The 25,678-nt window shown below is 42.5% G+C and overlaps 1 protein-coding gene across 7 annotated transcripts; it reads right to left on the minus strand.

The window, feature by feature from the left end:
* Positions 1-1,310: 1,310 nt before the first annotated feature.
* Positions 1,311-25,338, minus strand: LOC121294393 (transducin-like enhancer protein 3-B). 7 transcript variants are annotated; one of them, XM_041218033.1, is made up of 20 exons: positions 24,354-25,338; positions 23,615-23,715; positions 22,945-23,008; positions 21,728-21,772; positions 15,244-15,306; positions 14,605-14,679; positions 9,747-9,948; positions 9,076-9,092; positions 6,504-6,626; positions 6,215-6,265; positions 5,919-6,074; positions 5,572-5,704; positions 5,207-5,385; positions 4,977-5,050; positions 4,526-4,775; positions 3,533-3,780; positions 3,014-3,161; positions 2,565-2,715; positions 2,206-2,282; positions 1,311-1,926 (listed from the first exon to the last, which is right to left on the minus strand). In XM_041218033.1, exons 1-20 carry the CDS (start codon positions 24,375-24,377, stop codon positions 1,819-1,821), a joined length of 2,289 nt encoding a protein of 762 aa, XP_041073967.1. In that variant the 5' UTR covers positions 24,378-25,338; the 3' UTR covers positions 1,311-1,818. The 7 variants fall into 7 exon arrangements, with proteins under 7 accessions (XP_041073967.1, XP_041073964.1, XP_041073963.1 ...); XM_041218030.1 differs by having other exon boundaries at positions 9,076-9,137; XM_041218029.1 differs by having other exon boundaries at positions 9,076-9,137; positions 9,747-9,951.
* Between the last annotated feature and the right edge of the window lie 340 nt (positions 25,339-25,678).

The following is a 25,678-nucleotide window of genomic DNA, read 5'->3' on the forward strand; positions in this document are numbered from 1 at the left end:
CCCCTCCCCCCCCCCCCCCCCCCCCCCCCCCTCCCCTCCCCTCCCACCCCTCCCCTCCCCTCTGTGTCGTTTCTCCTGCCCAGTTTATTGAATTATTAACAACTGTACATAACCTTCAATGATCAAAGTTTGCTACATGCTTTGGTGTAAGTTTGAGACAGTAAGACTCTCAGTATAACCCCCCCCCACCACCACCACCTTTGAATTTGTTTAAACAAAAACAGGCAATTAAAAACAAAAACAAAACAAAAAATTTTTTTAAAAAAGGTAGTTTTAAAAATGTCATTTTAAAACTTCAAAATTGTCAACTTTTTTTTTTTTTGTCTTCTTTATATTTAAAAATCACTGTAACCGTCGTTCAAACCAACACCTTAAGCACAAAAAAAACGTGTTTCCTGTCGAGGAAATGAAGGATTTGTTGGGGGTTTTTGTAGAGGGGCTCAAACTCTTGATTTCTATACATTTGAGTGCACTTCCTTTGGACTGCACAGCTAGTCTAGCCGTCCCATTCAAGCCATGGTGAGGAGGGCATTGCTGTTCATCAACGGAACTTCTAATCAACACCTCCGCAGCTAAACTCCAGCACGGATATCGGAATCAGATCCATCTGCCCGGAGGTCAGTGCAAGTGACCGCATGCTTTAACCCGTCTGCACAACCCCTCCACAGACTCTGCAGATAACTCCAGGACATCCTCACCTCGGGCGTGTCCATACTAGGACAATGTGATCATTAAAACGGGATTTTTAACTCATTAAAAGCACAGTGTAAAACTTGAAATTGAGGCAATTCTGGCAGAGAACAAAAAACAATTCAAAATAAAAATAAAAAAGGTAGACAGAAGCTTCAAACTGAACCCAGCAGAACAAAGTGTGACAAGAGTTTGTGTGTTAGTTTTGTTGTTTACAATATCTTCAATGAAAGGAAAACAATTTGTTAATAAACATATAACAAGCCTAGGTTCATGACAATACCAAAAAAAAAAAGTGTAATTAATTTTTTTATTTTCACATATTAACTCCCTGAGCCAGATTCAGAATCCTTTCCTTCAATGCTGCATCACAAAAGCAGGGAGGTGCTCAGCTGAGACTATTCAGTGTCAAAGGGGATCCATGTTGTGTCTGAAAACAAGCACAACTTTACTGCTTCCTTCAGCTCCAGTACAAAACAGATAAAAAGAACAAGGTTTCAGAACTTCAGCCTTAGCACAACAAATGAAACAGCCTTCACCATCCGTCACCAGTGAATACCAAAGTACAGCAGACAAATAAAAAAAAAAAAAAAAAAACACCACTAGTGTACCATGACAGGTAAATATATAAACATGTTTCTGTTTTATTACACCATTATTTACACTTTTCACAGGTCTTCAAGGAGCACGGCCAAGTGTCTAACATGAAGCTCTGCTCCACGGTCACATTAAGGAACATTTCCTCCAGTAAAAAATATTCAACAATCCCAAGACAGACGATATTTACTCGTACTGTGGCGTAGGAACTCAGGTCAGTAACTAGCAAATGAGCTGCTGTGCAGGGGGCTCCATCCAGACCCTCCAAAAAAAAAAAAAAAAAAAAAAAAAAAAAAACTCTTAGAGAGTATGAACAACCCTGTGTAGTCCATAGCCAGGAAAGACACCAGAACGATCCAGAGATAGCCACAAAAAAACAAGTCCTGGGGCCACGTCTCTGCATGTCACGGTCCGCCCCACTAAACATTCCATTTGGTGTTAAGGTGGAGGGGAAGGGGGAGGGGAAGGGGGAGGGGCCACCCCCCCCCATGCCGCAGGTGGACAAGTCTCTGCAAGGTCCTTCCCTTCAGTTTAGTAGATCACTTCATAAACTGTTGCCTTCTTGTCACCAGAGCCTGTTACGATGTACTTGTCGTCAGCTGAAATGTCGCAACTTAAGACGGACGATGATTCCTTAGACTGAGAAAAGAGTGAAATACATAAATAAGTCTCCAAGGTTAAAAATGTTCCCAACTTATTGCATTACACAGTTTTGAGTAGCCTTGCCAAACTGCACATATTACATTTTTGAAATTGTGTTATTTTTTGGCTTCAAGAAAAGAATTTACATTTAAAAAAAGAATTTACATTTAAATTATTGAAAAAATTCAGTAAGGTATAAATGTCTCTCTTTAATATCAACTTTCCAGTCCTACAACCAAGGTTGATGTCATTTTCTGAACACAATGACCTTCTTACCTGGAATATGCTGGCCCCGTAAGGGGTCCTCCATGCGTTCAGAAGGTTGTCTTTGCCAGTGCTGACAAACCATTTACCTTTAAAAAACACAAAAATAAAAATGAGTACTCATACAAAAAGTAAATCTAAATTAAATAATTGTTGTATGTTTAAAAAGCACTTCAAAATGAAAATTTGAGATCGTGCAAGTTTACTACACAGTCTGGACTGCTTTTGTATTCGTTTAATGCTGTACCATTTCAAATTAAAATAAGGTATGTTTTGTACACCATCACAAACAAACACAGAAGTGACCCACAGTTTGAGTCCAGTTGCTTGCGCAGTATGAAAGCCAGAGTGCCGTATGGAGAGAGGCTTACCACAGTAGGCGAATTTGAGGGACAGCACGCAGCTCTCATGCAGGTGGAGCTGATATTTGTCTGGTTTGGTGTGGTGCAGGACCTCCACGTTGCTGCTCTCCATTCCCACAGCCAGCCACTCTCCAGTTGGGCAGTAACCCAGAGAGAAGATCTGATTGGGGGGGACAGGCAAGCAGATCAGATACAGCCAATGCTCTCTAATGAAGCACGTTTATAATAATAAACCAATATTCCGATACAGCCACAATGTTACTTATTAACAGAACAGTATTACACAAGAAAGGAGAGTTAAACTCTGAACATGTTATTACATTTAATGAACTGGAAACATGACACTATGCAAAAAAGTGCTTGCTGTTTTATATCTGATTCTAAGCTTCAAAACAAGGGCTCTTTGACATGGCCTCACAAGGCCCGGTGAGAAGGGGGAGCCGCTGAGCCGTGTTTACCTGCGAGGTGAAGTCATGCTGCTGCAGCTGTCGACCCTCCCGCAGGTCCCAGGAGCGAACTGTATTGTCCAGGCCACCTGTCCAGAGCTTTGTGCCGTCGTGAGAAATATCAATACAGCTCGCGCCATCTGTGTGTCCCTGGAACTGCCTGCAGAGAGAAAAAGCGGTGTTCGAGTTACAGTAAAACACAAACATAAAACCGTTAGGCGGAGCGACAAATTCCAGCTTCTGTGCACTGCATACAAGGGGGGGGTCCTTTGAATTCTGCAATCATTACAATCCAGAATCAAGATTCAATTAATCTGGAAACATAGTAAACAGAACCAACAGAACCAATAACTATGCAGAAAACCAGCGCATGGTTCAGTTTGAAGAAAATGTTGAACACACTCAGCTGGCACAGCAAATGGGTATGGACTGTAAAAACATGCTCCACCAACTGTGGCCCTTGCATCATCTCCAAGAACACACTGAACAAGGCTTGCTTTATAAACAACAGGAGTCATAGTGAAGCCTCACCTGACCAGGGTCTGGTTGTGCAGGTCCCACACTGCGATGTTGCCGTCACTGCAGCAGGAGAAGCACACCTTGGCGTCGGGGCTGATAGCCAGAGCATAGCAGGCAGGGGCGGAGGAGGTCAGCTCAGCCTTGATGCGCGGGGTCGGAGATGCCAGGTCCCAGATAGTCAGTGTGCTCGCCTCCCCACCGACGATCAACGTCCGCCCGTCTGGCAGCAGCTTGCACGAGCGGATGTAGTTATCGCGGTTCTGCAGGAAAGAGGGGGAGATGACGAGACGGCGATAGTCAGCCTCTTAATAGCGGAGAGTTTCTCCTCTTTAAAAGAAGATCAATAGTACAGGGCTTTTAAAAGACAATTTAATGACTGCGACCGTCGATATCAGGACTTAAGAGGAGTTTCTAATGCAATTAAAACTCAATTGCTCTTCCTTAGAGACTGCAGGAGGGTTACAAATAAATTTCCAAAAACGACTTGTAGGACTTTTGATCAGAAATCATTAGCATCACAGTCTTATGCATTTATCATGTGCCAATAGAGGAGTAAAGAAATTATTTTGTTATTGAGAAACTACCCTTAAAATGGTTCTAATTTAGATGGGGAGTACAGTATGCAGATTTAAAACCAAATACAAGGGACGTGAATAAGATCGGAAGAAATAGCTCATTACAACCACACAAACGCTATACGGACTACAAACAGTGACAGCAAGTGCGATGTAAGCATCACGCAGTGTAAAGAACTAGTGTTTTGCTGCACTAGGCGCAATGCAGCAAGGAGCATCCCTGATATACTGATGCTAGAAAATAAGAGCTTCTTGGCAAAAAGGTTTTTCAGCAGGGGCACACAACAGCACACATTTGATTTATTCTCCAATCTAGGTGCCAGTTGGATCTTAAAAAGGGAGGGATTTCCACTCCCAAGGTACAACAGATGTCAGCCCTCAGATGTCTCCTCATCCCAGGGGTGTGTCGCTCGCTGGCTGGCTCACTCACCAGGCAGTCGAGCTGGGAGATGGGGCTCTTGCTACCCGGCTGGCTGATGTCCCAGATCTTGACGCAGCCCTTGCCGCCGGTGTAGACGTGGCGCGTTGGGTTGCTGATGGTGACGGCGCACACCACCTCGCCGTGGCTCAGCGTGTTGATTTGCCGGGCGTGGCGCGGGATGCCGGGGCCAATGAGAGCGTCCGGGGGAAAGGGCACCGGCTGCATCTGCCCGTCTGCGCTCACATGGAACGAGTACGCTCTGGAGAAAAGAAATAAAACAGGTTTGTAGCAAGTGCTGAAAAATAACACTGAACCGCTTTTACCAGCCACGAAAGACACAGGGCCATGTTAGCTTAAATTAAGAATGAACAAGCAGGGACAACCTTGAACTCCAGCAATATAAACCTTCAATGCATGGGCAGTTCACTGTAAAACTGAGTAATTCATAAAACCAACTCACGGTTTTCCTCCAGAGATGGAAGAGAGGCTGGCAGGGAGTCCTGGTCTCATGTGACTGTGTGGGTCAAAGCCACCCTGCAAAAGAAGAAATGGGTTGTTAGAGCATATTTACCAGCAGTATCCAATTGAGAATGAGGTACCTGTCACAAGGTCAAAAATAAATAATCAGAATTGTACATACTGATTGAGGTAAGCTGAAGCCGAGGTTACTGTTAAGATCATTAAACTCACCATGGGGCGGCCGTAGGCAGCTGCAGCTGCAGCGGCGGCGCTCATCTGTGGGGAGATGTTGTGGAGCCCAGCGTACACCCCCGGGCTCGTCAGGGAGCCGTTCATCTCATGGTGTCCCATCATGGCGAAGGGGCTGGCATAGGGACCGGCGATGGAGAGGGGAGTCCGCAATGTTGGAGCTGCAAGAACAAGACAGGAGAAGATGAGTGAGCAAACCACGTACCACCCTCTAGAATGAAAGTTGACCAGGCACAGAGTATATATAATACTTCTATCTGCTTGTGTGTCAACTATTGATATAGGGTTTGGAAACAGTAACATACAAGAATTTTCCCCTTTTTTTTGTTGTTTTTGAGAGGGCGTACCTAGTGACTCCATGCCAGGCATCTTCCCTGGCAGCGGCCGCAGTCCCGGGGTGGAGCTAGTGCCAGGGGTGGGGGCGTCGTTTCGCGGAGTCGGTGTGTTGGACTTCAACCCGGGGGTTGAAGACTTATCATTCTAGTAGGGTAAAGAAGACACATGAAATATTACTGACGACTGCAGAGATCCAACATGACAGTATGCATTTGACTGCAGAGCTGACATAGAACTACATAGAGTGGAGTTCTGAGATGCAGTTATCACATGAGTGATCCGCTCAATACACCACACTCAGGTACTTTTGGCAACCAATTTCCAAGCAAAAATACAGGCAGTCAAAACGAAGACCTACATGGACCAGGTCTTTGGTTTTGGAGGAGGGCGTGCTGCTGGAGGACGCGACGGAGGCAGGGCTGTTGGGACCTTCCTTCTTGCTCATCGCCCGCGATTTGTCCAGACCGTTCTCCGGCGGCGAGTGGGCAGGGCTGACACGAGGAGTGGCTGGATCCTGGACAAGATACATCACAGAAGAGATGTTTGCATATAGAAAGCGTTTCACATCGCATTTCAGTCCTGCTAAATGCCAACACTCTCCCACTCACTAACACCAGGAAAAGGTTGAAAGGCAGGAAATCTTTCTGCGCTCACCTCATTGGAGACATCAACCACCAAGTCATCACTCTTGTCACCATCACTGTCCTGCAATGAAAGCAGTGGATGGTGAAGTCAGTACAGGCTGTGTGCATACGACTGAGCTAGCAAATCACCCAATGAGGTGGATTAATCCTAAAAACAGTCAGAATACGTGTTGCAAAGAAAGAAGAAAACATTACAATGCAACACAGATAGAGTTTAGACGCCACTGCATTAAAGGACACCCCTTACAAGGTTCCGTTTTGTTTTTTCCGTTCCTAAAAGGCGTATTCCTGCGACTCACATATCTGCTCATGCTGTCCTTCTCCTCCACTTTCCTCTTCTTGGAGTCGATGCTGTAGTCCGAGGAGCCGCGGTGTTTCTCACTCGCAGCGCGCAGGCTGTCCGATGGGGACACCGAATTATTCTGGAAAAAAAAAATAAAATAAAAAAAAATCAGGATTAATAAAAGAGTACTGTACTGGTTTAGCAAGTTCAATTTGGATCAGGCTGCAAAATTAAAGCAACCATAAATGTTGCTAACGCTAACCTGTTAGCATGCAGGGCCTGGACTGCTGTGTTTTAACTACGTTTCGCTGCCTGCACATTAAAAAAAGCCCTTGGAGGGACCGATCCGGTAATAGCCAGCTGTCTCTAACCCAGCTGAGTTTAGGCACTGGGCAGTCTGCGTTTGGCCAGCTGAGTTTAGGCACTGGGCAGACTGCATTTGGAGCCATCACAGATGAGGAATGGGGCAGACTGATTGCCGGCCCGATACAGAACCCAGGGTGGCCTTCTGAAGGCAGCAAGGCTTGACTGGAATGCTGTGGAGTTGCTCTGGGAGGGTTATCTAGCTCTGTGCCGCAGTCACTGCCCCCAGTGTAAAATACATGGTGGTTGATACACATACCTACACGCACACAGAATGCTCCTTCACACCAGATTTTAAATTAAATATAAAACTAAGTGACATGGTGTAACTAGACTGATACTACAGACTGACCAACCCCTAGAGCTCCTGTAGATACTGATACAGACACACACAGTAGTATAACAGATGTACTAGAACACCCCATTGCTTCTGTTTTGCATATGAAATCAAACCACTGGAACTGAAAGTCATGAAAAATTGTAAAAATAGGCAAATTAGTGATTGTCTACTTTAATAGGCCACACATACATTTAAAATAGCAATGGAAAAGAAACACAGCCACTAATGTTAAAATGCAGGAGACTTTAGAAGTTTTCTAAGATGCCTAATTAAAGCAAAGTGGTCTAACATTTTCACACGAGTGCCTATTGTTTCTATATCACCAACTACTGACCAAAATCCGTTTATGGAGGCAAGTGTTAAGGAGTTACAAAACGCATTTCACATAAATAAAAAAGTGAAATCTCTGTATTAGAGGGCAGTCAGTATGTAAATATCCAAACCCACTCCCTTAAATAAAGCAAGCCTGTGCTCCCGAGCACCCACTGAGAAGAGCAGGACAACACCACAGCCTTTCTTCTCACTCAGGCAAGCTAAAAAGAAAGATTCAAAAAAGGCTGCCGTTGCTAACACAGGATTGTGGCGGGCCCTTAGAGGCATCAATCTATTTCAACAGCATCCAGCCAACACACTTCATACTTATTCATTGGGTTTGGTAGACATGAAGGAGAAAAGAAATTAACAAGCACATCAATAAATAAAATGACCACTGCGATCGCATCTCTTGGCAACCCCAAAATCAGCCTGCAGTGGAAATATTTGCATGGCTCTCCTCAGCATAAGGATAGCAATGGGCAGCTTCAGCTTCGGCTCCTAATCTGCATTCGACTCATAAAAGAGACGTTTGTGTAGGCTTTTCACCCCTCCCCCCGCCCCACTGTCGGGGGCCCTTTTGTAGGCAACAGGAAAGCAATACCGAGCACAGCCTAAACTATGCGTCCAGCCACTTTTTTTTTTTTTTTTTTTTTCAATGTTCCCGTTGTGGACAACAGAACTTGAGCTCCCTTTCGTTCAAAAACAATAGAAGGACCCAGGCAAGTAAAGTTCAAGCACTTTTGAAGTAGTTTCCAGTATTCCGAGAAAGGGAACAGACTAAACTAGTCTGCCTGGCATCTTAGCTCCGATCCCAAATGCAGTCTCAATGCTGCTATTGTTCAGAAGTATCAAAACAGGACAAGCTGCCTACGTGTGAATCAAGCCGGCTGGTTAGTGCCCAGCTGATTGTGAGACTTGTTAACTATCTGACCTTGGGAAAGTCCTGCTTAACTCGACTCAATAACCAAAGTCACTGCCAGTGACCCGGGTTAACAGGGCAGTGCGATCAGGAACAGAATAGCTCTGCTGCTAATCACTAAAGGATTTTTATTCCTTCAGCCTTGACTGCACTCATTCATGAGGCTCGCTCAATTGAAACACAATCTTAAAGACCCAGTGCAATCCATCATGAAGATTTAAACTAGTCTAATAAACTGCTCACAAGGCCAGAAAATGAATCGAGCAAAACAATTCCCCATTTGTATTCATAAATATTTACCAGGAACAGAGGTGAGGGGGGGGGGGGGAACCGGCGAGAAACAGGAGTCAAAGTCCATTTTAATTGTGATGAAATAAGTGCTGATTTCCAGCCAGTGATCTCAAATGCAAGTTTCTACCTGGATTAGAATGCACAAGCTTATACTTCAATCCTCCACATTCACCCATATTTTAAAACGGCTTTTTAGCACAAAAGGGTTTTTATGCAAGCTAGCTGTGTTCAGGGTATGACAATCCGTACTTGTGCTTGCTGCTGAACTTAACTAGGAAGCTTTTTATACAAAACACACACGAGTGAATAAATCTGCATGCACTCCCAGATAAAAAAGAAAAGATTTCTGGTTACACTTACCGTACCGGATTCTCTCTCTTTTACCAATGGGATCGCGAGTGGCAAGTGAAAGGATGATTGGCCAGGAAAGAAAAGAGAGAAAAAGGAAAATGAATATCCACGTCTCGCATGCAGAACGACTTAGTTAACAAATCTCACCTGCTTTTCCATATCCCCGTCGGTCACAACTTCATAAAAACTTTTTTTTTTTTTTTTTTTTTTTTTTTTAATTGAAATTTAAACTTTGTGAACTCTATGAAGTTCAAGAAGTTGCCCTGAAAACTTAAAAAAAAAAAAAAAAAAAAAAAAAAAAAAACACGACACATTATAAAAAAGATAGGAAACTTAATGTGGTACAATTATGCACGCAGTGACTGACGGGGATATAATATTCAACTATATCTTGAAGGTGTGTGCAATACAGAATGCTGACTACTAATCTAATCTTACACAATACTTACTGCCAGGAAAACAATATATTCATTTAACTGATTTACACATCCTCTAGACAACCATTAACATCCCTTACATTCCAATTAATAAACCATGCACAGGTGAGAAGAGTTTTACAAGCATGAGCAAGCAAAAGTCTAAACCACTTTGGCCAAGCTACTGAGCAAAGTGTAGAGTGGGCCCCGCGCCCGCCGCGGCCCTCCCTCCTCCCCTAATGCAATGCATCGTCAGCTCCTCACCTCTGTGGTCCAGCTCGTGGTGGTTCTTCTCGTCTTTGACCGGCAGGTGGGCCTGGCTGCCGAGAGCTCCCAGAGCGAGCAGTCCGGCGCCCGAACCCGGGACCGAGGGGATGCCAGGCGGCTGGAGCCCCGAGGGGTGGGGGGGCATCTGGATGGGGGGCCCGTGAGCCGCGTGTGAGAGGTGTTGTGCCTGGAGCTGCTGCTGCTGTGAACAAAACAGACGACAAGTGGGTTGGGGGCCGAGCAACAGGACAGAAAGCAGAGACGTTAATAAAAGAAACAAAATGCTTATATATATATATATATATATATATATATATATATATATATATATATAATATATATATATACATATGGGTTTCAGGCCAGTGATTATATATTATATTATTATTTATTAAATAATTATAATATATATATATATATATAATAAAATATAATTTATATATATATATATATAATATATATATATATATATATATATATATGGCCAACTGAAGCTGTAGTTGTGTGGAATTAATTGAACACAATGACATTTACACTTTCTACTGGACAGTAAAAATGTCTAAAAATAATAAAGGAAAGAAACTGTAAATGTTTTATTTTTTTAAGCACATACTAAACAAGCAGCAGCTGTTACGAGCCAATCAAGTGGCCACTCAACCAGCAGCTTTAACAAACTGGCAGATGATAAACCTGTCTATACTGACATCAATATTTTACACTTAACTCCCGTCTGTCTTCAAAAAACAGATGGGACTTAAAAGGCACTCTGTGCGGAAATGAGTACAGTTTACAGCAAGGTTAAATATTACTTGATGGCCCTACCAAAAAAGGACATTCATTATTTATTACCATCTGCAAGGATGTTCAATTGTTTACATGGCATTGTGGGATGAGCTTTTACTTCTGTCCAGGCTTGGTTTTGTTTCTTTGGGGACACTGAACAAATTCCTAACGTTGTCATGGTGTCAGCTGACGAGGACAGGGTCATCATGCCCAATCTCATTTCATGAGTGGCAGCCCTTGATTCAGTATGAAGAACGACGTTTAATGAGGAACGGAATATGCAAAACAGAAGTTAAAATATCAAGCTGCTTAATTATGAAGCCGAAATCGAACCTAATTCTAATTAAAAACGTACACACATACATCACAGCTATTCTCTTCTCCTCGTTCCTACTGATGCTTGTGTCCTTGTGCATTTTAATTAAAAAAAATAAATAAAAAAATTCAGAAAGGGTAAAATTGTAAACTAATAAATACAAATCTAAATAAACTGTTGCACTGAGAATTTATTCGAAGTTTTCACGAAAGTAAATAAATAAATATTAACCCAATAGATTTCGGAACATGTCAAGGTTATGTTCTTTTTCATTGCACCATGAGTAGCCACTCAACAAAGCTCTAAAATCACTAATCCCACCAAAACTCAGGGGTCGCTATTTTGAAACATGTGAAAAGTCAAAAATAGTCTTGCTTTGCGCTTGCTTCTGAACAGGGTGCACGGTCCATTGGGCTCCAAGCGTAAGGGGTGTGTAGAAAGCTTGCTGCGGTAGCTAGAAATGAAAAACAAACCCTTCACAAGCCTACATGCCCAAGCGAACACTTCGGCAGATTTGCCTCCCTGTCCAAATGTGCAGGTGCCCTACGCTCGGCTGCGCATTAGTGTATGCAAAGGAGAGCCGTTAACTTGTGGAAGTGAAACACTCAAACTTCCTTTCCTACCACAGGAGCGACACAGTGAAACATTTAAATACATGTTCAGAGAACAAACTCCCAAATCCATGTTCACTTTAATATGTAATGCCAGGGAGTCTCAGTTTAGTGTAAAAGGGAAACAAATACTTTCATTATGACAAAAAAAAAAAAAAACCACACACCAGTCTGAGCTCCACTACTGGGAATATATCAAGAAAATCAGATAAATAATTAATCACAGCAAACTCACAATACTCAATATAAATTCCACCAACCAAGATGCTTGTCATTAAATAAATTATTTAGCCTTGGCTTTCAGAAACAGTTTAATATTTAGAGTCAACGATCCGACACAGACAAAGATACGTGACAGGCTGAGTGGTCGATTAACAACCGAATAAAAAATGATTTAAAAAATACCACTAAATAGAAAAAAAACCACTAAATAGTGCCCAACGCATTGTAAGGCTGTTAATTGATTTAACCATTCATCACATTACTGAACACACCACTTACAGTAGTTCAGTAAGGGAGGCAAATTACTTCTAGGATAACCAGCCTTTGGGCTTGCTAGCATAGCTAGAGCGAGCTACTGGGCTGGCCCGTGTTGCGTTGCAATAACGATCCAGACCACATTAGCAAAAGCGTAGCACAGAGCCAGTTACTTTTACTTTACTTTCCTATCCAGTTTGAATCGGGCGTTTCCTTTGGCATTCAACTCCTGCTTGTTTATCAAAAACAGCAAATGAACTGAAGTTCCAGAAACAAGTTCACAGTTTATTAAAATGCAACCTTGAGGAATTCATTTATCTGCTGTACTTGATAACAAGACCAAAGTACACGGCAGCAGAAATGTTTCAGCTGTCTGGAACACTTGAGTGTAGATTTCGAAGACAGGGCAAGTCATTTCTTGATTAATATCTCATATTACCTGCTCCAATGGGCAAGTAAGCTGCAATGTACCCAGGGTATAATCTCCCATCACACAGCACTGAGACATTTTAGTATGGTCCTCACTGTACAAAAACGATGCAATGTTTAGACAACTCCCAATTTAAACGGCTAAAAGGAAACCAGAATGGCTCAAACTAAACAATGAAAAGCAAGTTACCCACTGGCATCATTACTGCTTAAAACCCATAGCCTAGTCCCAGAGCAAGACGACTGCTGCACACTGTGGTTGAAGTGGTAATAAAAACAATACTTGGGATTGGTTCTAGGGAGAGTGAGACGCAGTATAAAATGTATTATACACCATGTCCTCAATAAACCCTCTACCGCAAGGTCAGGAAACATGAAGTTCTGGGTTAGTTACGACTCCTTAGCCAGTTTCAAGTATATGTTACACTTCCTCTTCTGGAGGGAAAGAAGTGGTATTAAAAAGAATGCTGCAGTTTAAGGACAAACCCATTCACAGAGGCCAACAAGTGGATTCCCCCCACTGGTGGTCTCCAATTTAATTACAGGAATAAAGCAATACAACATCCATCCGTCAGTCAAAAAAAAAAAAAAAAAATCTTTTCTAAAGAAATCAAACTGCGTACACCCTAACAATTCCCCCAATCCCCCTCCGATTAAAAGGGGGTCTACAATAAAACTAAATGAAAAGGAGGCTCCTCCAACACCACGCCCCCACCCCTACACTGCGGCTCGTTTAACAGATGCCGGCCTTTTTTTTTTTTTTTTTTTTTTTTTTTTTTTTTAAAAGAGAAGTACCTCTGACCAGAGCGAACGGAGTAGGCTAACACAATCCGTTTCTTATTACCAGTTCACCCTTCTCTGCCCCCGGGGGTGAGGAGGGAGTGATCTCTTGCCATCTCTCTCCAACACAAAGCAAAGCCACACAAAACGAAACGGCTGACTGCCCAGGCCTCCTTTGCGAATGTGCAGCCAGGCGCAGAGCCCGCAGTTGAGGTGCCCCTTAATTGACCATAATTCCTTCCTTGTGAGGAGGCCTGGTCAGTGGCCTGGTGAATGGCTGTCTGTTTAATGATGGGCCCCGCCGACAGTTGCATTCAGCCAGATTTGAGGAAGCAATTACCCTGAAAACAGGGGGGGGGGGGGGGGGGGGGTCAGGGTCACAGTCCTCGCTCATTTGCCTTAATTGAATTCCAATATCTGCCTGCAGCTGCATTGACCCGACTAAAGCTTCCCCAACGACTGCTTAAAAGAAGCTAATCAAAGCAGGACCTCTTTATTCTCTCACAGCTTTGAAGAGTTTTCTTTCTCTCAGAACAGAATGGATTTTAATCAGGCAAAAAATGACATGATTAAGAGGTGTGCGTTTTTTTTTTTTTTTTAAACTTTGCTCGGGGTGGGGGAGACTACTTGGTTGGAACACATTTGAAATGTGGTGCAATGAAAGTAATCCTTTTCATTTTGGGGAACGTACTTTTGGTGGTCCAAGAGGCACTGCGAGCGGTTTCGTCCCGTCTTTATTGTCAGAGTAACGGGTGAACTATGAGACTCAGTGCTCTTACCCAACTAAAGTGACACAAATCCTGTATGCGTTATCAGTACAGGCTCCTGATCCGAGGAGCCTTAAAAATACAGACACCTCACCGTTCTGCCTGCTGAAATGAAACGAGCGACAGCCATGGTAGATTAGAGAAGAATTATATGAGGCTTGAATTCATTAGAAAATCGGTGCTAAGTGAAGACGATATGCAATGAATAACTAAATACAGCAACAACAAAAAAAAACACAATTAATGCATGACGATAAAAACAAAACACATCATTGCAAAAGTTATAATAAATGAATAAACATTTCACAAGAGTCAAATCTGCACACAGAAGACGTCAAAGGAAGGACACACTACATTGTACCAAATGGACAGAAACAAACAGAAGCAATGGGTTTGATCTGCAATGGTTTTCAATAACGGCTACAATGTGTCTTCCACCATCAGGAGGATGAAGAGGCTGTTCTTTAGCATGTCCCCCTGGGAGGGTGAATGCGGACAGGCAGCGCACTCATTAAAACAGCAGCAGTCGGCATGATTTGTTTTGCGTCCCCACACTGCTTAAACGAGAAACAGGATTGGTAGCACTCATCCCTTGAGCCTTGCAGTGAGCAGATTTGCCCCTGGCTGTGGTAAAATGATAGGAATAAGAGGGGTATACACACGGTGAGAGGCAGATTGGGAAGTCCACGTACCCCGATGATGGCATTCAGCTCGGTCATGGTCACCTGCTTGGCACGCTCAACAGCCTGTGCAACCTGCTGTTGGTGCTGAGAGAGAGAGAGAGAGAGAGAGAGAGAGAGAGAGAGAGAGAGAGAGAGAGAGAGAGAGAGAGAGAGAGAGAGAGAGAGAAAGAGGAGGGTTAATGCACACTCTACAAGGACAAGCACAGTCACATAGCCTGGATGGAATGCTTTTAATATCCTGCTCACTAACTATTCCAGCAACACTGCGGATTAAAAAGAAAGACCCGCCAGGATGATTGTGGGGAAGCATAGCCTCCAAGTTGCCTTGGATAAAGGCATCTGCTAAATAAACTATTACTACTACTAACAGCAAGCGCTGCGCGACATGGATATCCTTCCCACAAGCGTTTTCTGCTGCAGTAGTTAATCAGTCGTTTACTGTTTCAATGCCCTTTTGAATTTGTACTTTACAGCAATTCTCACACAGCAATACAGTATATTGGTGTATAATATCAATACACTATGAATAGATAATACAATGCTTTCAGAGTAAATCCATTACATTTTACACACCGCTATGCCACAATTAATTTGACACACTGCAATGCAATCTTTCAAAACGGATTCAAGAAATGAATCAATTCTTACCTCTTGTGACAGAAAAGGCATGATTTGAGCCAAAATTGCATTGAGTCTTTTTGCAATTTCAGTCTAAGAGAGGGGGAAAAAAAAGACATTGTAAAAACAAGTGCCAAGTTAACAAGTCAGTGCTAAGGATCATGCTTCACAAAGACGAAAAAGCAAGCAGCAAGCAATTATAAAACAATCATTAAAAAAAACCAACAACAATTACATGACTATTGCTCTGTCCAACCCTGCCTATTTAGTTTAAATTCATTTTAGGTTCAAAATAATGTCCAATAAGTCTTCTGATATCAAACATCTACCAAAATGTAATCTTCAGCTGTATCGTCCAAGAGCATCAGTTGAAACATCTAGAACGACATGCTAATGGAATAAGGCTAAAAATGTCATTTATTTAATAGGGATGGGTCAGTGTAGTCGAATACACGAAAAGGAAAAACTATTCGAATAGCAGATTACATATTTGAGTACATGAGAGAGACTTCTATTAGCTACCAGTAGAAGCTGATGCTTAACACGTGTTCAGAATCAGTGTTAAACCCTGCGTGTTCATGTGAATGAGATTGGCATATTAAAAAAACACAAGGACCCTAATTAATCATGCAATGCTTGCAACAGCTAAATTCTACAGTAAACGTATTCTGTTTGAAATTCATGGCAATTGTGTTGCCATTTTTTCAGCTAATGTGAACTGATCTCCTGCTTGAGTTCACCTGTAATGACTGCACACAGTCGCTGTTGCCAGGCAGTCGTGAAACAGCTTCCGGGAGCACGGCACCAGCTAACTTTAAATTTGTAAACAAATGGATACAGCAAGTGCTAAAAAGAAATTAGAATGCTAAACTGCTAAGCAGTAGTAGATTTATTTTTATTTTTTTTTAAACTGTGGACTGCAGTACAACGTAAAACATCTACAACTGACTTTCAGTGAATGGATGGAGTGATGGCAACATTTGCACTGACCACTAAAAGCACAACCAGGTGTGTTCATTGTTTTGAATTATTTACAGGCTATTGAATAAACCAAGTAACTTGAACAAAGAAATCTCATCTAGGACATTGTTTGTACACTTCGTGAACCCGGCCGGCTCCCCAAAGAGTGAACTTAAACTTTCGTGGCTTACACTTTTTATGCTGTCCGCTGTAGTACATATTTGCCTTTTATTCTTTATTTCAGGTATTCGAATACACCAAAATGTTGGCCCGGTGTATTCGAACAGAACTCTATTCAAAATTCCCATCCTTAGTAGAATGGGATCAGAGACTGGAAGCCAGTTTATACTGACAGAAACCCACACAAAGATAAATCACACACACCCCGCAGTAATCTCAGGTCTACTGGCTTCAATATTCGATATGCTCAACTCTGCAGAAAAAAAGTAACTTGAGGAAGCGTTTGCATCATTTATTATCGTAAATGCCTTGGAGCTTTGTACCTATAACCACACACGTGTTTTATTAAAACTAAAAAACTCATGAACTCTGACAAGTCCTGTACGTTTGGCTTGTTAAAAGAATACACCAGCAAACCTCGAAAGGAAGCGAGGAAAGACAAAACGCACACCTTGAACACTAAAACCTTTAAAAAAAAATAAAAAGGACTTTGATTTCCAGTTAAAATCTGCCTTCCGTGGCCCGTAGTTTCAAGCACAGTGAAGCAGCCCTAAGATTGAGCTTCTGCACAGGCTTACTGATTCAAGAACACAGAACTAGAGCTCTATTAAACACCTCAACCTCTAAAAGAGATCTATGAACCTGTAGGGAGCTGGATCGGCCTCTTGCTTTAGGGTTATGGTTGAACCTCTGAGGGAAGACTTCAGATTGCTCAAACTATCCTTTGTGGTGGAATGACCTCTGACACCAGGGCAATTGCTCACACTGAGCATGCTCGTGGCGATTCCAAAACACGGAATGCTGAAGCAGCTTGTTACAATGAACAATAGGATTGGGGTTTCAAACAATAGCACAGCTAAAGCCCTCATGCTGGTACACTTGAACAAACAAGCATGCTTTCTGCAATTCATATAGTTATTCAATAGGTAACTCGTTAAGTAAACACACACAATAAGCCTTAGCACACTGCTTTTGTAAAATACAACTATATGGGCATAATCCAGGATTAGTTTATTGGTCTGTTGTGAAGTTTCTTTCTATATTACAGCTGTCTGCAGTTTTAAATTGAATAATATTGCACAGGCCTGCAATATTAAAATGTGTACGGTGTTCCTCTGCCCCTTGTTATCTATGCAGTAAATATCACTTACTTCAAGTACGCTTAGTATATCTTCCTTCAAAACAGGACAGAACTACAAAATAAACAATTCTGATGGCAGACAAGTTGTGTTAGTCTATGCCAGGCTGCATCAGCCTGTGAAAGCATCACTGTCTAAAGAAGAAACAGGGGCGACTTCATGATGAATCACACCCTCTCTAACATTGCCCATTCATCAAGGGCTATGACAGCCATCATCTCCTTCCCCAAAACACTGCTTGGCAATCCCAGCCAACAACCCCCACCCTCCCCTTTCAGGTTTCCATAACAACACCAACAGCCCTATCTCGTTGCAATCATTGCGTAGATTGTGCCTTTGCTTGACCGTAACAGGCCGTAAAATCATATTACATGCACAGAGGCAGGTCGTTAAATTGAATTGACGATCAGATCAGAATTGGAAAAGGGGATTTGTTATAACCCACCCCCCCGTTCAATGTAATCTTCTCAGCTCAGGTGTGTAAAAGCCTCTTGCTGGGGGCAGTTGGATCGAGGGATTACTGTCGAGAGAAGGCAAGCCTTACAGACTTGAACCCTCTGGAACCAAGCGGTCCAACAATGAACAGTACGCTAACAAAACCCCCGCGAGCCAGTGATGAAGCAGGCTAGCTGGCAGGCAGCTTCACAGGGAGGAGAGTTCAAACTCAAACCCTCTCAAGTTAGCCAGGGCCAGCTAAGGGTTAAGCAGCTGCAGCAGCAGCAGCAGCAGCAAAAGGAAACAAACACCGTAAACCAGGAGCCGACATACTAATAAACACACCAACCAAGCTGCCAGCCTTGGTAAGGAGCCATTCCTACAACAAAAAAGAAACCTCCAACAGAATGGGTTCACTGTGCAATCTTACTTGTAGCGCTTCAAGGTCATGCAATAGAAGCTACAGCCAGGAAAGACAAAGGCCTGTCTGATACTCAACACAGAATAGAAAAAATAAAACAAAGGAAACACTGTATATACAGAATGTGTGCAATTCAATACCTACCGTCAATTGAAATCAACTCTACACAGACACTGGTATGGTAACAAGGCAATTAAGACTGCTGGCTGGCATTCAGCAGGGCATGAGGTCGGATTACCAGAAGCAGTTGGCACCCTAGCCATCCTACGGTCAAGCCGAAATAAACCGCCCTCAAAGCACATCCTGTTTAGTCTAGCTTGGTGGGGAAAAGACCTAGAATGCGGTGAATACACTCCACTGACAACCAAGTACCAGTACTATTGCTTTAAAGCAGAATCAGTTGAGAAGGCTTTGTTTTTCCCAAATGAAAGAGCTGTGGTATTGTACACAGTCTTCAATTTGAGTTTTGTTTGTAGCCTATTCAAAAAAAAAAAAATCAGAACTATTGGTAGAAAGGAGAAAAAAAAAAAAACAGTGAAAAAAAGTGTTTAAACATTTAGCAGCAGGCTTTCTTGCCTTTCACATGCGTTTATTCTTCTGGAGTTCCTATGGCAACCTAGAGATCAAAAAATGCACAGAGACGCTCCTGAAGCCCTGCATTCTGAGGGAGAGCGAACTCATCCAGGTACGTCAGCAGCACACAGAAATAGGATATTGTCACTTTAAGCAAATGAAAACAAGGCCCTTGAGCCGCGTGGTTTGCGCTCTGGTACACAATTACAGGTACTTTGAGCTGTCTAGCACCGCTTCAAGAGCGCTCTTAAACCAGCCTGTCAATGGTATGTTGAAAGCTATTTGCCTGTTGCTATTGGCATTAGCAAAGTGGAGAGAGACACTGATGAGTATTAAATTTGCAGGAAAACAACTGGTAATTGTAGATGTGAGGCGCTTGGCTCCAGGGGCACAAACAACGCTAATCACCCTGCAGTTACTGGTGCTAGGGTCAGCTGGGAGAGTGGGGGAGAGGGGGGCTTCTGGCTGCCAGTTAGCAGTCAGTGGGCAGCAAGCAGCAGCATTCAAGCACAACAAAAACACCCAAATTGATCCTCTTCAGTTTGCCTTCTAAGGTCTGTAATCAACTCTCTACTTTGGCATAAATGTCTGTCCGGAAACAGGCAAACACAACATGTGATAAATCAAACACTGTATATCTGATTTTAAAAAGGGACGTCTAGAACCAGCAGTACCGGAAATCAAAAGATTGCTGGGATAAGAACAATACCACCTAGGAGGGCGTGATCACTGCTCCCTCGTTCTCCACAAAGGAGCATGTTGCTCCTGTTCTACAAAAAGCTGTCTGTAAATTCTGGCTTCCAGACAAGTGCAAGCATTATAACCGTGGCACTCACTCCTGGAATGCTGTATAAATAATGCATGTGAACAAGCTTTACTACAGCTAAAGACCCTGCTACTTGTATATGCTATATAACTGCAGGTATGCGTGAACACTTTGAAGTGGTTAATAAACGAATACTATTCCATGTACATGAAGCCACATGATCTCCTGTAATATCTGAATTAATAGACTATTTATCAGCAGCACACACCACGTCATTGAAACAGTGCTGTGCAGAGGGAGTCCAAGCTGCGGTGCAATGAGCGGCGGCAATTGAAAGTGTCGACTGACAAAACACAACTGCAATTCTATTCCTGTCAAAACAAATATTCAAAAAAGATGTAAAACCCCACCATCCAATTCAGTCAGGGCTCCGCTTCCCACTCGCATTGCAAATGTAGGGACCCACTGCCTAGCAGCTGAGCCAGTCCAGACTTTAAAATGACATCATGCGATTGTACAGGACACAACAACAAGGATCAGAGGGGGGGGGGGGGGGGGGGGGGGTGAAATTGTTCAAAATGCTCTCTTTTTCTCAATTTCTTTACCCCCTCCCTCCATAGATCTAACTGGAAAAGATCATGCTTGTCTGTGCTGGATAATCTGCCCCAAGCCTGCATGAACCCCTTTCATCAGGTCTGGGTGATGAGCCATGAGTCACTGTTTATCCCAAGCAGATGTAAACGCAAACACTCAGGTCTGGACGGCTGGACTCGTGCATGAATAATTCAAGTGTTTCAGTGCACTCAATTGTGTTAATGATAAAACAGTCAACTGCTAAAAAGGGTCATCTGAAAAGCTCGATTATTCTGGAGCACTCCTCCTTCCACAGCATGCACATAAACACATATGTTGCGTCTCTATTAGTGGTTCGGGGTTGTGCAGTATAAGCAGCACACTGATCCGAGCGCATCACGTCTAGTGGCCTAGGAGAGAGACGTCTGGCAGAATGTCACACACCACCGCAGATGAATCAGGCACTCACAATTTAGCAGAATATTAATCCAGCCATACCTAGAATAGGTTTGGCTTGATCACATTAAAAACCCATAATGAGCTTGTTGTATAAATTGCCCTCCTTGGATAAGTGCATGTGGGCGGCTGCATTGGAACACCTTCAGTATAACATTCAGGCTCAGCTCTCAGGTATTCATTTCAGTGCGTTGAGACCATTTTTGAAAGACGTGAAACTCTTAAGGAGCATTTCTTTTTATTCAAATGTTTCCCTTGTTTCTGGTAACTATGAGCAGTGTGATAACTGCAGAGATAAAGCAGTTCAAACACCACGGACAAAAACACTAATAAATGAGGCAGAGGACACAAACTGTGCAAATTACACAAGAAATATCCTGACCTTAGATTTCCCTCACTCAGGTATTGTCTTAGCAATCAGTCACTGGTTATTTTAACACAGCATGTACAGGCAGGTTTCATTCCAAGCATGCAGATCCCTTTCTTTAATCTAGCTAGGCATTAATTTCCTTTTTAAACCAAAACAAAAAAACACACACTACAAGTCAGACTGCCTTCCCAATATCACACCAATTATCATCATTGCTGCTGTTTTGCTACAGGGCTGGACTCAAACTGAAGCAGAAAGAATAAATCTGCTAATCACGATAATTGCGAGTTTGTAGCATTGCATGCCTTCCCTGAGGCTTGCTACCTTTAATCTTAAAGACAGGAGACCAGATTCCATGGCAAGCCTTCATTCTTTTGATACATTTTTTTCAGTTTGTTGATGATCTATATAAGTTTAATTTATCTGTTTTATAGGCAACATAGGATGCTAAACTTTACCAGATAGTTCCTAAATTTTGCAAAGTTATTCCCATCCCTAAAGTAATCCAACATTATACTTTAGGCAGAATGACATTTTTTGTTTTCTTGGCTTAAAGCAGACAAAAATAATGAAAAATACAACCATCTTATTCCAAAGTCACTTTCAGTTAAACACATGTGGGTTACTGTTGAAGCACGTACCTGTTTGTGCATTTCAATATTCAGCCCGTAAGACATTTCATAGTACTGAAACAGAAGAGGTGATAAATGCACGGATTAAAAATAACTCGGCATTTGTTGATTGTGTCAAGCCAGAGCTAACAAAAAAAAGAAGTTAGAAAGTCACATGAACATGCACTACCTTCAGCAACCCTTCTGCAACATGTGGCTAATGTTTTAGAGACATATACACAGTCCAAGACAGGGAAGTTTTAAATAACAAGGATTTAGACCACACCTGTAACAAACTGTTTATTCAAAAGGACTTCTCTTGCTAAATACAATTCTGAACCCATTTCATGTCTCTCAAGCAAAACACATGTTTGCATGTTGCCTTTTTACCCCACCCCCAAGTCAAAAGAGTTCACAAAATGTATTCAAGCAATTGAGCTTTAAAAAGGTCAGAATCTTAAAAGCAGTTAACCCCCTCTCAGAGTTCTGATTCTAGTCCTGCCCCACGCACTGTCACCCTGACAGTTCTTCAGGTAAGAAATAGCAGACATTTCTTAACACACAAAGTAAATCAGCAGGATCGGTGTACTACTGCAATAGCCTGTAATCGGACACTTTTACAGCGTGCTGTTTTCTGTCTGCTCCAAGCCAGGGGGTTGTTTATTTAACCTCATTCTTCAGTTTACTTATAACAAGGTTCCACATGCAAGTGGTAGCTACAAATACCAATACTTTAAAAGTATGGACTTGGTATGCATTCGGCAGAAGAGCAGTATTGCAGGTTATAGATTAACCACAGCATGCCCTGATGACTTTTTTGCATTGGACGAATAAGCACTGTATTTAATTGCTATGCAATTAGCCATTATTGAAGTGTTAATAAGAAATCAATAGATATGCAATAGTGAATGTAACCCACAGTACTGTTCCCCAACTTAAACACTTACACAGATACCTTTGTTGGAAGAGGAAGCTACCAAGAAGTCTAAACATACCTATGGAACATGAATATAAATATTGCAATGGTAGATACACAGGTGCACCCCTACTGCATATCTATTGACTGTTCATTAGCATGTAGCTTGTAACGGGTAATTGCAGAACAAATGCACACTAGACAGTGAGGCTGTGATTACACTATAAAAATGAAAAGTCAACCCAGTAAATCCTCTGATCTACACTGTTGAAGTGCACGCATAACAAGCAGGGCTTGATGCAACAGAATGAACAGCAGAAAAGACTCTTACCATAACATAGTGACGCTGCATTTCTGTCTTCTCATTAGCCAGCTTATCATACTCCACCTTCAGACTAGACAAAAAGAAACAGGGTGTCCCTTTTCATCCTTCACTACACACTGTGCACACTTCCACGACTTAACCCAGTGTGTGCCAGTGTCCAATACAGGTGCTTCACAGTGACAATCAACAATAAGCACAGACAGGCATACTTCAGCAATGTACACATCAGTATTGCTTTGGTATTCCTTATAACAGACAATGTTTACTGCATAGTCATGTAAGGAAACAAAATCTAGAGCATCTGGCGATCAACCACATAACTGCAAAGATTATCAACCCTAAAATGGATTAAATAAAGTATCTCCACAAATAAATTCCAGCTATTCTGGGTCAAACAGAAGAATTGCAACGAAATATTAAACTTTCAAGAGCAGTGCTTTTACAGCTCTGAGCAAACTCGGCAGCTGGTAGCAACAGAATTTAAAATTAGCAGATCTATAATTCACTGGAAGAACCAATGGATCATGGTAATCAATAACCCAAATTACTACTACCACACCCCTTTAAACTGTATACCTTTCAGTTAATGTGGCAATCACTATGCAATACAAACAAGCAATCAATGGGTTTTCTATTTGTTTTCTTTATTTAGTTCATTTTGTTTGTTTGTTTTTACCTGTGATACTGGGCTTGCAGAAACTGAAACTCGTCTTTAATCCTGTCGCACGATTCTGCAACAGTGAATTTAAAACCTGGCTGACCAGGTTGATGGGGAGCCTAAAAAATAAAATCAATCAATCAACTAAAAAAAACACAATCATTTAACAATGTAGAATGTGTATAACACTGCTGAGCTGGCGGTTCGCGCAGTAGGTTAGCTCTCTCTCTCTCTTGTAATGAGCCGCATTTCGGGCGGTTAGACACTATTGCAGGGGGGGGTCCGAGTGACCTCCCTCCCTTTTTCCTTTTTTTATAATGTGCGGTGGAGCGCACAGCGGCAACCACAAACTAGCATAACAGCAACACCTACAGATCACACCGGCGCTGTGCTCGACTGCCAGCAATCCAGACTGCACTGTTTGATTTCAAAACAATGCGCACTGGGCATCTGGGGAATACGTGTGCAATCTGTAATTTCAACCTATAGTGAGGATATTAAGCTGGAGTTTAACTGGAAACGAAACCACATCACTTATTACTTCAAACACCGCTGGTGGTCCTTTACAATTTACAAAAATGAACATGTTTTGTAATCATTCGTAGAGAAATGCGGTCGGCGTTGTTTGTAGTTACATTTTTAAAAAGTACTAAGCGGTTAGGCTAATGCCACACCGGTCGACAACATTTGCCAATTTCAATAAAAGCACGACACTAATGTCATTTTCGATTTTAAAAGGTACGTGCATCACACTTACCGGGTGTCGACCCTGAGGATACATCTTCAGAAATGTACCCCTTTTTAAATTGAAGTTAGAGGAAATGCCGTAATAATCCAAGATGAGAGTTCACGAACCCCTCCCAAAGGCACCGACTGGAACAAAGCGGTCCCGGCTGGGGTTAAGTAAATACTTGAACCAGGAGGATTTCGGCTTTCAAAAGAGTCTCAGTTACGGGAACCAAAAGTTCTATTTATCCCCTTTCACCAAAAAACAAAAAAGATATAACAGAACGTCGATCAGATTCAAATGGAGGGGACAAACAACGCTTTACATCTGAAACGGCGCTCCGTATTCATCTCGCAATCAAAAATCGGATTATTTGTTTGAAGTATAATTTCTTCTGCTCAGTTTTGGAATTCTGAATTAATCTTCGCTTTGCTCCAGAAATCCTGGTTTTGAGATAAAATAATAAATTCACTCACAGATGATAAGATATGCGTTCACAGCACACCACCTTACTCGCTCCCGTCGGATGTATGTGCTGAATTGATAGATCTCTTTGCAGCGATAGTATACACGGACAACAACAAAAAATGCAAAGACGCCCGAAATGTACACCGTCCTGGTTTTGTGTCGAATCGGTTGTCCAAGAATTCTAAGCGATAAAACGAGGTTCCTCAACACTTATAAATCTTCCAATTTTTTTTAAGACGATGAAAATCAAGAGTTCACCAGAGATTAAGTCCAAAACACAACATCTCCGTTCTGGCGTTGCTAGCTATTGTGGCTTTAGCTGCATCTGTCTGGACGCAGGATTCAACCATCGCTTTGGACTGAACCCGTGCACACTCGGAACACCTCAAACCGGGCTGATCTGTGAGAATCGCCCTGCAGCGTCGATGAGAGCGATCTTCCAGATCTGAACAGGATAAAGCCCTTTTAAAGTTTGATGTCGTTCAGTAACCGCTTGCGATCGCCTTTCCCCGTCTCTGAAGCGCACAGGTCTGCTGCACCGCACACACGCAGCATAGTGACACGAGGTCTGAACTGCCGCGAGAGCAACTCCCAGTCCCAGCTCCCATTAACAAAAAGGGGTTTTACTCGGGCAGCCAATCACAGAGCTCAGTCCCCACGTGGGGGCTCTCCGTGCGGGTCATTTGATTGGTGGGTCGGAATGACGTCACCCTCGCCATTTCGGATCTAAATGGAACACAAACTTCAGACACAATTGCAAGGCGCTGGTCCTCACACTTAAGAGCACTTGTGTGCGTGTTGCAAAATACTGCAACAGATTTTGTAATTGCAAAATAATTTATTTATAAACAGCTCGAGTCATACCTAGCGACTCGTAGTGTTCTTGT

Source organism: Polyodon spathula, chromosome 19, assembly GCF_017654505.1.
Source record: "Polyodon spathula isolate WHYD16114869_AA chromosome 19, ASM1765450v1, whole genome shotgun sequence".
Taxonomy (NCBI): Eukaryota; Metazoa; Chordata; class Actinopteri; order Acipenseriformes; family Polyodontidae; genus Polyodon; species Polyodon spathula.